The 14057-nt window shown below is 38.4% G+C and overlaps 1 protein-coding gene across 1 annotated transcript; it reads left to right on the forward strand.

Annotated features, from left to right (window-relative positions):
• The first annotated feature begins 1049 nt into the window (after positions 1-1049).
• On the forward strand, positions 1050-6513 carry smim13 (small integral membrane protein 13). The gene is made up of 3 exons (XM_034704640.1): positions 1050-1338; positions 1468-1555; positions 4601-6513. The coding sequence occupies exons 2-3, from the start codon at positions 1480-1482 to the stop codon at positions 4786-4788; spliced, it is 264 nt and encodes an 87-aa protein (XP_034560531.1). The 5' UTR covers positions 1050-1338; positions 1468-1479; the 3' UTR covers positions 4789-6513.
• Positions 6514-14057: the final 7544 nt, after the last annotated feature.

Genomic DNA, 14057 nt, shown 5'->3' on the forward strand with positions numbered 1-14057 from the left:
TTAGGGTTAGGGTTAGGGTTATGATTAGGATTAGGGTTAGGGTTAGGGTTATGATTAGGGTTAGGGTTAGGGTTTGGGTTAGGGTTATTATAAGGGTTATTATTAGGGTTAGGGTAAGAACCAGAACCAAACTCATGCAAACAGAACAAGAACCAACCTTAAGCAAACAGAACCAGAACCAAACGCAAGCGAACCGAACCAGAACCGAATCGAAACAGAACCGAAACAGAACAGAACCAGCACTGAACCAGAACCGAATCTTACACAAACCAAGACAGAACCGAAACAGCACTGAACCAGAACCGAACCAGAACCGAACCAGCACTGAACCAGAATTGAACCAGAACCGAACCAGAACCGAACCAGAACCGAACCAGAACCGAAAAAGAATCGAAACAGAACCGAAACAGAACCAAACCAGAACCGAACCAGAACCGAATCGAACCAGAACCGAACCAGAACCAAACCAGAACCAAACCAGAACCAAACTAGAACCGAACCAGAACCGAACCAGCACTGAACCAGAACTGAGCCGAAACAGAACCGAGCCGAACCAGAACCGAACCGAACCAGAACCGAACCAGAACCGAACCAGCACTGAACTGAAACAGAACCGAACCAGAACCGAACCAGAAACGAACCAGAAAAAGAACCGAATCGAAACAGAACTTAACCAGAACCGAACCAGCACTGAACCAGAACCGAGCCGAACCAGAAGCAGAACCGAACCGAAACAGAACCAGAACCAAGTCAAGCAAATAGAACCAGAACCAAACTCAAGCAAACAGAACCAGAACCAAACTCAAGCAAAACATGAATTAAAATGACATAAGTTAAAACAAAGAAAAGAAACGATAAACAGACTAACAATAAACTAAGCAGTGCTAACAAGAGGCATACAAATATCTCTAGTTTTTAAATACAATTTAAAATGTGTAAAGATTTCTCAATGATAATAAGTTCTAAAGCCTTTATACAATATTTATTCTACATTCAATGATAAATACTGTCGAGTTTCAGATAGACTTCAATACCCAGAACCCCCTATGCATCTGCGCAAGCGCAGTTTGAGTCTGTATCATGACGCCGATTTTGTTGTCTTAACCCAGTTACTGTAGCCGCTGCTCTGCCTTGTTTGTGAGAACTAGTGAATTTATGTTGCAGTTATGTAGCACACAGGAGGAGGACTTTACCCCGCAGGGAGCTCTGAACGCTAGCCGACGTGACAAGCTCTTATTCGGCTTGTGTCACTCCTTCGGCTCCGTTTGACAACCAGCTAGCTAACTAAGCTAGTTAGCCACACAGGCTAACAAACAAGCTGCTGTGAGTTCTCCTGCGGTGAGTTTGTTGTTCTCCTCCTCTCGGCTGGTGATCTAACTCAAGCTACATTTGTTGTGAGTGTAGTTTGAAGAAGAAAACACACATCTGGGTTTTTTTTTATTTCTTCATGCTGTTGTCTCCATCAAGTGTCCAGAGAAGATGTGGCAAAGTGTCGGGCTCACACTGCTGGTCATTGTGGCCACACTGGTCTGTGCGCTGCTCTTCATGCTGTTTGGTAAGTTTTTAGGACATCACCTTGATAAGTTACTTACATAACCTGCTAACTCCCTTTGTAGCTGCCAGAGCTAACTGATGCAGGAAACTCGAGGCCTGTATGATTTTGTTTACATGATGACATTGCTTAGAAGAGGCTGCAATACTCAATAATTGGGCTGATTCATCTGATGTGACATTTTGATTGCAAGCTAAATAGTTCACCCACTAGTCGTTCATCCCTTCCCTTGTTGGTCAGAGTGTATTGAATTTCTCAACGCAGCTCACTTTGATCGCAGTAAGGGATTTCTATTTTTAACATGTGCAGCAGAGGAGTCTGGCACATGTCAGAATTCAAGCATGGCTGCCCCTTCTTAAAGTCTACAGGTGTATGTTTTCACTCTGTGACACACAGTCCCAGCACTGTGCATGAATAACACCTCCTCTGCACGACTTCAACTTTCAGCTAGACACATGATCAAAGCAAGATGGATCATATGACATATTCTTATGTGAAAGTAGTAGCAACACACTTCAGTTATATTGCAACACAAGTTCTGCATTTTAATGTGTTCAAGGGTCATCAATACATCCACTAAACGACCTCAGGTTGGTGTATTTGACTAAACTTGGGATCAAAGATTCAACTCAACTCAACTTTATTTATATAGCACCTTTCATACATACAAACATGCAGCTCAAAGTGCTTCACAGAGTAACAGACAGTAAGAAAACAACAGCAATGTTAAAATTATAAAAGGCATGATTAAAAAAAAAAGAAATATTTAAAAAAGAAAAGAAAATCAGTACAGTAGAATTATTAAAATAAGTAAGAGTGGAAAGAAAAGTTAAATATAAGGTAGGGTTGACAAGATCAGACGAGCACAAGAAATAAATCAGATAAATAAATACTTGTTAAAACAATGGTTTAGATAATAATGATTAAAATAATAATACAAATAATAATAATAATAATGCAGTCCAGGGCTAAAATAAACTACTCCAAATTAAAAGCTAGATTAAAAAGGTAAGTCTAACCTTAACCCTGCTTCTTAACCCTCCTGTTATGTTCTTTTCAGCAATAATGTTCCTGGGTCAACTTGACCGGGGCATATTTAATAATAATAAATAATAATACATTTTAAAATCAATACAAGCAAGGAACACAAGTCAATCCAAATCAAACAAAACATAACAGTACAATCACAAGTTAAAAGCTTACTTAAAAAGGTGAGTTTTGAATAGAGACTTGAATGTTGAAGGATCAGAGCAATTTTGGATATGAGCATTAATGATCCAAAAGTGTCCAAACCCAAAAAATCCCAATAAACATTTCTTTAATCTCATTATTAACTCCACTACTAACCATTTAAATCAATATTTAGTGCAATGGTGTTCTTTAATTTTAACAGATCATGCTTCAATGAGGATAACTCACTTGTTTAATGAAAATTAATGATAAAACTTTTTTAAATGTACATTGAAAAGCCCTAAATATAAATACAATAGTTCTACATGATTAGATTTTTGTTAATTTTATTTTACATTTTTCAATTCATTTCTTTATGTAGTGCAAATGTACATATTGCAAATGTGTAGGGGTGAGTATTGGCAAGAACTTCACGATACGCATCACGATACTTGGGTCACGATACGATAGTATAACCATATCTCAATATTGTGATATATTGTGATATTCTACAGTTAACTAAGAAAAAAAAAAGAGATGGTGTAAAAGTAAATCACAGAATATTACTCAAAATGGAAAGGACAAATTAAGTCAAAACTATTTGATTGAAAACAACTTTTCCACTTTATTGTTTTTGAAATACTGAAGTTGAATTTTAGTTCCAACTCGGTTAAAATATGAATTTTTATTTTTACAAAAAAATCGCTATTAAGAGTTGAAATATCGATATGATATTGGAGGTCAAAGTATCACGATATATTTCTGTATCGATATTCTTTCACACCTCTATGAATGTGTGAAATGAGCCGTTTTCATTGTTTATGTTGTTTACGCTAATTAAGCCAAGCAGAAGAAGTTTCATAATGAAATAATACTTTTGACATTTTTTATTTTTATTTTTGAACTTTAAAATGGGTCAATTTGACCCGCAACATAACAGGAGGGTTAAAGGTGTAACTCCTTCATACTGTTTGGTTTAATGTATAAAGAATATCTTAACCGGTCAGTTGTTTTGTACTAACCTGTGTATCTAAAAATCATTGTTTAATAGATAAGATACAGTTATTGATCCCCTATTGGGAGAAGTTGATTTGTTACAGCAGCTCAAAACAAATAATAATAATAATTCTATTTGTAGAGCACTTTTCAAAAACCAAGTCAAGTGTTTTACATGAGCAGCAAAATAAAACAGGCAGTTCATAAAATCACACAAGTCAAGAGAAAGAAATAAAACATATTTTAAAAGACATAAAATTACCCTAAAATAACTCTTAAGGAATACAATTATTTTAAATATATTTCTTAAAATTGTTACAATGAAATACAATTCAGATAAAATCAGGAAAGGGTCTAGGATAGAAGTATGTTTACAGAAGAGATTTAAAGAGATCCCTGACTCCTCGGGCAGATTTTTCCAGAGTTTGGAACCCTTCACTGCAAACATCCGGTCCCTTTTCATTTTCATATTTGTACTAGGAATGCACAAAAACCTCTGCCCGAGGATCTGAATACACGTGTCGGCTCATAAGGTACTAAAGGACGAGGATTAAGTATAAACAGCATGAAAATAGTTTTAAAGGTGAAAATAATACTTAAAATATAAACCTATTTTACAGCCTCTGCATGCTTTGAACACTGAGTTAAACTGGACCATGTCAGATGATCCTACAATCATTTAGTTAGTGTTATGTTTAGAAATAACAGCACAAAGTAAGATAAGATACTCCTTTATTCATCCCACAATGAAGAATGTTACTGAGTTACAGCAGCAAACAATAATTTGTACAGTGCAATAATTCCAACAAGAATATATATATATAAAAAGTATTTGTAGTATTTGGTTCAGATATTCATTTTCCCTTCTTCTTCCCCTCTCAGGTTGGTATGTAGTCTGGCAGCTCTTCCTGTCCAAGTTCAAGTTCCTCCGTGAACTTGTCGGGGACGCCAGCACCCCTCAGGCCGAATCGCAGCCGTCCGAAACCAAGAGCGAGCGCACAGCTAACGCCCCGACACGGAATCGGCCCAGGACGGCACGCCAAAGAGCCGCCGCTGCAGAAAGCACTTAGACACGCACTACTCTCTCACTGTGACTGCTCATCAGCCCTCCTCGTCTCCGGGACACTTTACACTGACCAGGCAGACCTCCTGGTTCTAAAGGGAAAAGCCATTACTGTCCATTTCTTCACGTTTGATCAGTCGTTCATGTACTGTGCGGTTAGTCTGGGGGCTCCACTCATGCTGCTTTCATGAGCCCGAACTGCTTCCTGCCACAATGTGGAGAACAAAGCTCCTCCACCTTATAAACATACACGTTTAATCTCTGTGTTGACATGTTCTCATCTTTCTTTAACACATCTGACAGATAAATGTCAAAAGAGTTTGTCTACATCATTTCAAAAACTGAAACAGTGATTTGTACAACTGACAGTTTGTTTTGTTTTAACAAAGTGCAATGAAAGGAAGGTTGAAGCTGTCATTTAGTTGTTTTCTTGCACACTATACTTATTACGGAGAAGGTGGAGACGCTCCGAGGAAGGATGACAAACGGCACGCCTTCATTCCTGTTGTGTAAAATGTGACATTTTTATCTCACAACCTCTCCTTCACCCTTTTTTAAAAAAACTGTTTTTGTACTTGAAGAGTCAGGAGAGAGTTTACGAAGAACTGACTTGTTGGTGTTCAGAAGCAGTTTGACACATCAGGCGTTTTCGGACCAAACAGCTCCGGGGACTCTTTGAGAAGGACTGCCTGAGGACTTTACATACCTTCAAGGCTTTTTGTTTTTCTGTTTGAGGACGCTGACGGAGGACAAAGTGGAGCTGTGTCTCCTGGTTCTTTACTACAAAACTGCTGATGGCAATATGTGTGAATTGAGACTTTAACGTTGCACTTGTTGTCTGTTCTTTGGTCTGTTTTCGTAAGGATACTGCACAAGCTGATACACAAGGTGGCTGTAGCTTGTGCTCCACTGAGATGTTTGAGATAGCTTCTGGATTGTGTAACCCACGGACAAGCGCACTGACGTTACATTCAACCCCACCTCCAACCCTGATAGCTTTAAAGAATAGCCGTCTGAGGACTTGATGTTTAAATAAGGGGTCCACACTGGGTTTTAAATTCACCTTAAAAGAATCTGCTTAATTTAACTACAGCAGTATTTAGAAAATAGATGGAAAAAAGGCTTCCAGTGTGTATCCCCTTGTGACCCAGTAGTTGAAATGACCATTTCAAAGGCTGGCACCCCTCAAGCTGCTCATATGTTTGACAAATCAATGTACACTTGTGTCTGGATCAGTCGTTGTGCAGTACGCCTTCAAGGTTCTTCTTGTGTATTGAAGCTTAAAAAGTTCCTCCACATAGCGATGTACGCATCATCCTCAGTCTGTGCAGTGCAAACACACACACAAAAAAAGAGGCGGTGTCTAACTGTTCCTAGAACTGTAGAAAAGTTCCTCCAGTCTGCTAAACCGCCTCACGTCAGCTGATCTCAGGGGGCTATGACACGACGCCCCCTGCTGCCCATCTGATGTCCGAACCTCCTCCGGCTCCCTGTGCCTCTGTCTGCTCCTGTGCCTGTCCACATGGCATCCACTGTTCGTTACACGGCCTGCTTCTCTACAGCTGAGTGTCCTCTTCACAGGGGTCGTCACTGCTGACCAGGGCCTAGTCGATATTTATGTGATCTTCTCCCTCCAGGTTAAACTCATGTAACTGTTGCACCTTTTTATCAGCAGTGATATTTTTTTTCTGCAGTGGAGCCGAAAGCTTCAAATAAATAATGCAAAATGAAACATGCTGAGACCTGATCTGTTTTTTTTCTGAAGGAAATGTGGTTCATGACTCCAACTTATGAAAAGTATAAATTTCCTGTTTGAAAGAAAAAATATATTGAAATAATTTCATTCTGTAGAAACACATGGACAAAACTGTACATTAGCAATGGACTGATTTTCAATGGGGCTGAAGTGAAAAAGTAAACGACTAATACCTGATGATTTATCATTTAGCACTGACAACAAATAGCCACATTTATTCATGTCAGCACTTCAAGGCAGTTTTAAAAACTGGAACTTCACTGCAATATTTCTATTTTATACTTTTATCATCCAACATTGGGGACTCTCAGTATTGTGAACTCCACCACATTAATTGAGTACTGAAGTTAATATGCAGATTGAAGTTAATAATGAAGAATATAATAAAAAATAATGTGTTATGATTAATAATAATAATAATAATAATAATAATAATAATAATAATAATAATAATAATAATACATTTTATTTGGGGCGCCTTTAGTAATAAATAAAAAATAAAACATTGTAGATGAAGATGAAATGTAATAGTTTCTAAGGTTAAATTTTACAACAACTAGATAGCACACAAAACAAAAATCAGTTCTGATTCAAAAACAAGTTGCAGAATCTACCGATATGCATAAAGATTTTTTAAGATTAAAAATAACCCTCTAATTTAAGGATACAAATATTGAAACCAAAAAGTAAGTATCCTTGGTAAGTATTTTATGTATTATACGTGCTGTGTATTAGCATCAAACTTAGCTGAGGCTGCACGGTTCTGTTGCCTCACAGCAAGAAGGTTCCTGGTTCAAATCCCCGGTCTGGCAGGTGCCTTTCTGTGTGGAGTTTGCATGTTCTCTCCAGGTACTACGGCTTCCTCCCACAGTCCAAAAACATGCTCACCAGGTTAATTGGTAACTCTAAATTGCCCGTAGGTGTGAGTGTGTGCATGAATGGTTGTCAGTCTCTTCATGTTAATAATAATGATAATACATTTTATTTGGAGGCACCTTTCAAGTCACCCAAGGTCACCTTACAGGGAATAAAAAAACATTAATCATTCAAACATCATTAAAACAAACAGACTAAATAATGATATATATAAAAAAACTTAAAAAAAACTGTGTTTGCCCTGTGATGGTTTGGCGACCAGTCCAGGCTGTACCCTGCCTTCCACCCGAAGTCAGCTGGGTTTGGCTCCAGCCCCCTGTGACCCAGAACGGGATAAGTGGTCAAGATAATGGATGGATGGATGGAAATTTGGCTGAACTTTTTGCAGACTGGCTCAAATCTCCACTATACACATTACAGAAATATAAACAAAGATGTATTAAGATTAGCTTTTTTATACAACTTACTCTGCAGGGTAAAATCATGCAACAGTGGAAAAAGGAGATTCATGTGAAATACATTAACTCTATCTGTACTTACCCTAGACTGTAGATAGAATTGTATTAACAGTCTATGGTACTTCCACCTAGTTTCACCACAAGGTGGCAGTATGACGCTGACAGAGGCAAAGCTCCATACTATCACATTTGCATCTGAAATACATTTAAAACATTGATAATAGCGTATTGTTTTCACAAACTTCTTGTTGTTGTTTATGTGATTTTATTTAGAGAATAAGAAACTTGAAATTTGACGTGTGTGCAGCCAGAGCAGTCTGCATTGTGTGTTTCACCTTTGATGACCATCAGGTGGAGATAAGTGAAGGAAAATGTTTCTATCAGTCGAAATATTTAAAGAAAAGTTGATTTTTCAAAGTACACTTTCTCATTTTCTAGTGAGGGTTCATGGAGTTTTTCTAACACTGGAAGAAAACCGTGCAGCTGTTTTGTTTTTGAGTGGTATCCACAAACAAAAACACATGTCTGAACAAATAAAAGGCTAAAAATACAACAAATACTGACATAAAAACACGTCTGAACTGCAGAGAACTCTTCCGCTGATGTTTTTTATTTACTCTACAAGCTGGTTTTATATTGCTGTATTAATTACATTTCCAGACCTCGATGCATTGAATGAATCTATTACAGTTTTATCTCTCTTTGTTTGAAAGAGCATTTAAAAAAGCACTTCTCATTTCTGCCAAAAGGTTTATTAGCTAAGCCAGAACCTCTAATATTTAAGGCTACTGCCAGGCCTTTCCGACTGGTTTAAAGTAAGGAGACAAGGAGACAAGGAGACAGGATCAGCGGAAAGATAAGAGCTTTGGCAACAAGAGTCACCAAACTGAAAAAAAGTTCCTGCAGTTTTAAAGAGATGTTTTGAAATACAGCGCTCACTTGCAAGTCTGTGGTGTTGCTGCTTCTGCTTCAGCGAAAGATCTGAATACTTCTTCCACCACTGCAGGAACATAAATCTAATTAAATGTAATGAAGAAATATTTAAAGTGCCGTAATAGATACATTTCACTGCGGTATGACTCAAAAGTGGAGTATCCAGTCTTGCAGAATATCCTGCCTTCATCTTCTTTAAACACATGTAGAAAATTAAGAAACCACGCTAAACAGTAAATTGACTTTGAGGCAAACCTTCACTGGTAGTTTAATTCATACTAATGATGCCACCTCTCCCTCAGATCTGGCTCTGCTTGTTTCTGCCTGCAGCTGGGCCTTTTTTTTTTGTAAAGCAAACGGGGCCCCGTGGAGCTACCAAGCTGTAATTTCAGAGCCTGCAAATACTTTACAGGAAATGATTGTGGTAAGCCAAGGAAATGACATAGACTCTCCAGTGCTCCTCTAACTCTCTCTCTTTTAATATTTACAGCTAACGCCACCCTCAGCTCTCCTGTTGTTGGCTGGAGGTAATGCACATTCACCTCCCTGATGACCTTTAACTGTCAGTGCGTTCGACAGGCAGGTGAGCAGCTGACTTCTTCTGCAAATTTCCATCTCAGCAGTCCAACACCTGTTTGCTGTTTCTCCAGCTCGACTAGACGGTATCTCATCGGGGAGCGAGGAGACTACTGCTCCAGGGGATTTGGACTAAAATGCAGCTTCAGCCCTCTTTGTCTCTGCAGCACCTTGCGTAGTTGTGTGCAATTGCGGTGAGCCAAAGACAGCCATTTACTAGATGTTTGGCAGGCTGCCCCTGGTGACAGACACACACAGAAGCTCCTGCTGCTGTTCAGTGCAGGATTGAGTGGATATATTAGAGCTGCCAGGACTGAAATAAGTCATTGATTCACCATTTACTTCCCAGGTCTCAAACAATTAGCAGCCAAAAGCTATTTTCCTCACTTGTTTATAGCAACAACATGGCATGAGACGCCCTTATTACTGCCAAATAAACTGGAAAAAGTAATTAATTTCTCTCCCAATTATCTGTCATTAAAAAAACAACATAATTGTCTAATGAATCATACGGAAGCCCTCTAAGGATATGATTAAATACATTTCATTTTCTTAGTTTTCTCAAGATCGTAACTTATTTTTCCTGAAGATAACAAGCTTTGTTTTCTCGAGATAACGAGAGAAATTAGATGAGGAAAGGGAGAAAACAAAATGTGTTTAATCATGTTCTTTTAGGGCTTCCATAGTAAACATAAAAGGAGCAATTTTTTTAAAATATAAGCAAGTAACTTTAGGTAATAGTTAAGGTCTGTTATCAGTTCCTTTAATTGTTTTTTTGGCTTTTTCTCAAACATTGTTTAGAAAATTTTGCCTCAGTAAAGAATGAAAATACATTTTGTTACGAGATAGTCATCCAACAGGTTGAAGATCAAAAACACATAAAAAGAGCTTTGTTCTCTTTTATAAAGAGAGATAAATAATCTCATTATCACGAGGAAAATATGTTGAGATCTCATGATAACAAAGCTTGTTATTCATAAAATGTATTAAATCATGTCCTTTTAGGATTTCCGTAGCATCACATCTTGGTAGGTCATTTTTTTTCAATATAACTTAATAGGGCGGTAAAAAAACAAACTCCAATCATGACAGAGGAATAAACCATGTCATGCTAATGGTAACTGGCTTAAGCCTCGGTAGAGAAGAAGCCACAAGGGTTGAAAGTATGACATTCTTAAGTGAATTATTTATCTTTTCCAAAATAAATAGACTAATAATAAATTGAAGGAAATTTAGCTAAACAGAGATAGCCCAACATTTACACCTTTGAGCTACTGACTCTAAAATTATTATTTTGTTTTTGCAAAGTTGACGCATTTCCCTTTGTCTCTGCTTTATTTGTGGTTGGTGTGCTAATATGTTACACTTAGCTAGCACCAAGCGGCAACCTCCAGGCTAAAAATATGAGTCCAATGCGGAAGTGCTAAAGACTGCAGTTCATCGAGAATCCGCTTGAGGCTGGCTCTGGAGGTACCGGAGACCACATACACACCAATTCAAAGAAGCCGATCTTTACAGCAGAATTAAACATGTTTACTGTCTGGTACAAAAGACAAGTGTAGTCTGGATAGCTTATTTCTCGATCGGCACACACTGTAGGGGGGTGAATTTTTTTCCAACGCTGCAATTTCGAAGATATTGAGATTACGAGTCTTCCAATGAGAGGCAGAGCTGACTTGATTGACAGGCGGGAACACTGTAGCTGTTGGCTAGGAGGTTCAAAGCCCGCCTCTTTACGTCACAATCACTTGACGGCCTCAAAACAGCGCTTCAGAAACAGATGTCTGACGTCACGGATACTACGTCCATATTTTATTCAGTCTATGTTAAAAACAAAGATATTCAAATTACTACTCTGTACATAATATTTTAATATTGTAGCTGATTTCTTTTAACTGCCGAAGGACATGCTAACCGTCGTGAAATACTTAGCAATCAGTATGTTGTCAACGGCATGCTAACCATCAAGTTTTGAGTTGACCGCAAGTTAGTATGTGGCTTCTTTCTTTCTTTTTGATTTTCTAGTTTCAAATTGTATCACCATGAGTACTTAAAACAGGAGTAAAATCATCTACATCTACAATCTGACTCTCTTTTTGATATAGTCAAACTATATCAAAACAAGAGTCAGCTTGTTGAGGTGGTGGCTGACAGGAGAATTATGGCCAAGCTGTCGTCTCTGATGGACATTTTTTTTCTATATATATTCTTGTTGAAATACTGTACACATTCTTATTTGCTGCTGTAACTCCATGAATTTCCCCGTTGTGGGACGAATAAAGGAGTATCTTATCTTATCTTATCTTATCTTATCTTATTATTTCACCATTGACTCCAGTTTAGCTGCTAACAGCTGATTCCTATTACATACGTTTTGTGGCAATCATCTTTTTGGATTCAAGATTCAAGGTTCAAGAAAGATTTATTGCCAAGTGATCTCTCACACACAAGGAATTTGACATGGGGATTGGAACACAGGTAACAACAAGTCAGTAATGACAATAAATATAGAAACCTAAATATAAAGATTCTGTACAAAGAAGTATAAAGGCACTATTTAAAGATATAAATACATTTGCCTAAGCCAGAGTGCTCATTTTAGCAGATGAATATAATTATGAATTAGGTAATGGATTAAATTACAATGGGTATGAAGTATTGCACAAAATAAGATATATTAAATATCAATTCTTGAAGGGGATCAATGATAGCATTACACCGTATTACAGCCTGTTTACTGTTCACTTAACTTCACAGTTTCTGTTGTTTTTGCTCCCTGGCTTTTAAAGGCCGATTAGCAAAGGATGTGTGTTTATAACAGACTCTATAGTATGACCTGACGTGTCCTGATTTACCGTGTTTGTGTGCAGTTGTGTTAAATGGGAACTCTTAAAAAAGTCATTGCAAATTCCTTTCTTTCTCATCTCCCCGGAGAGCTCAGAGAGGAATGCTAGTGAATAATAAAAACAGTTAGATTGCTTTAAGTGCCAGCCTGTGTGAGCTCGCAGGACTTTTAATGAGATTTCCTGATTGGGAGCTTAAAGGGGGGGACGGGTGGAAGTCTTACTGTGGTTCTGGGCATGTCTTCTTCACACAGTTCAGTCAATCTGTCTATGAAGCACCTTCTCCACGGGGAGACTCTATATTTCACTCAGGTTATAATGAAAGAGTGGAAAAGAAGGGCAGGTGAAGATGTGGAAACACACAGGCTGTTTTTAGTTGTAACTCAGAGCATGTTACAGCAGTTTTGACACACCTTCAAGTCTTTCCTCCCAAGAGGCTTTTACTGGAAGCTTTATCGATTCACTACACTTTGAACCAGAGAAAATGTGTTGCAGCTGATCAGGTCACTCTGAACAACATACTGTAACTCCAATGGTCCAGAGAACCTTCAGCATAGCAGCGTCTCGTCTTTTAGTTGCCCCTCATTATTTTCTCTGTGTCATGTCTAATGTTCGGGGAGCAAAGTGAAGAAGAATTTGGCACGGGAACTTCCTCCAGCAGCTCCTTCAATGTGAAATCCTTTCAGTCCTCGTAGCTCACAGATGCCTTTTAAAGATTATGGGTACAAATAACTGTGATCAGTTATGACTTGAAATCAAAAACATCCTCCAGGGCATTCAAGAAATTGATTAGATCTGACAGGATTTTGGTCTGCCTCTGTTACATAAGAAACCAAAAACCTTCAATATTATTTTATTGGGAAATGTAGCTTTTTATTTTTTATTTTTATTTGCTCAACTTCTCTTGGAAACTCTGTTTCTTTCCATTGAAATGTGGTGACATCATTTCTGAGGGGGTGTTTTTTCAGTCTAAATATTTACTTTAGGCATTAATATGGGGATGAATTCCCTCAGACATTTTCTAAACAACTATAAATAACAAATTATAGCAAAACACAACGAAACATTTGGTAGAAATCCACTTAGTAAAGCAGGATGACATGTTCACTGGTGTATGTACTCATAACCTTTTTTTAAAGTTAAATTTTTTGGCATTTTACCTATATTTGATAGGACAGCTGAGGAGAGACAGGAAACGTGGGGAGCAGAGAGTGGGGGAAGACATGCAGCGAATGGTCGCAGCCAGGAGTCGAGCCGGCGACCTCTGCGACGAGGACTGTAGCCTCTGTATGTGGGGCGCTAAGACCACTAGGCCACCAGCGCCCCAACTCATAACCACTTAAAGGCGTATTTAACGCACACATTTTAAAAGAGAGTAGAGTTAATTTTGGACCCTGGAAAATTAGTTTCTTAACTAAAGGTCTAAGCGCTCCACATACAGAGTGGGACGCTATAGTCCTCGTTGCAGAGGTCACTGGTCGATTCCCAGCCGTGACCATTTGCTGCATGTCCTCCCCGTCTCTCTGCTCCCCGTGTTTCCTGTCTCTTCAGCTGTCCTATCCATAAAGGCAAAAATAACCCCAAAAAATAACTTCATTTCTCGTTTCATGACCCTTTAAATTCAGAATCAATTTCAAGATCCCCCAGTTACATTTCCGAACTCCTCGTTTCTTATTCCACCCCTCGTCCACTCAGATTAGCTAATCTCGGCCTTCTATCCATCCCCCACTTTAGCTATGAAACAAAAGGTGATTGTGCTTTTTCCATCTACTCCTAATCCCTCTCAAATTTTCTCCCACAAGCCATCAGGTCTGCTGAGTCTGTTGACAGCTTT

This window comes from Notolabrus celidotus, chromosome 16 (assembly GCF_009762535.1).
Source record: "Notolabrus celidotus isolate fNotCel1 chromosome 16, fNotCel1.pri, whole genome shotgun sequence".
Lineage (NCBI taxonomy): Eukaryota > Metazoa > Chordata > Actinopteri > Labriformes > Labridae > Notolabrus > Notolabrus celidotus.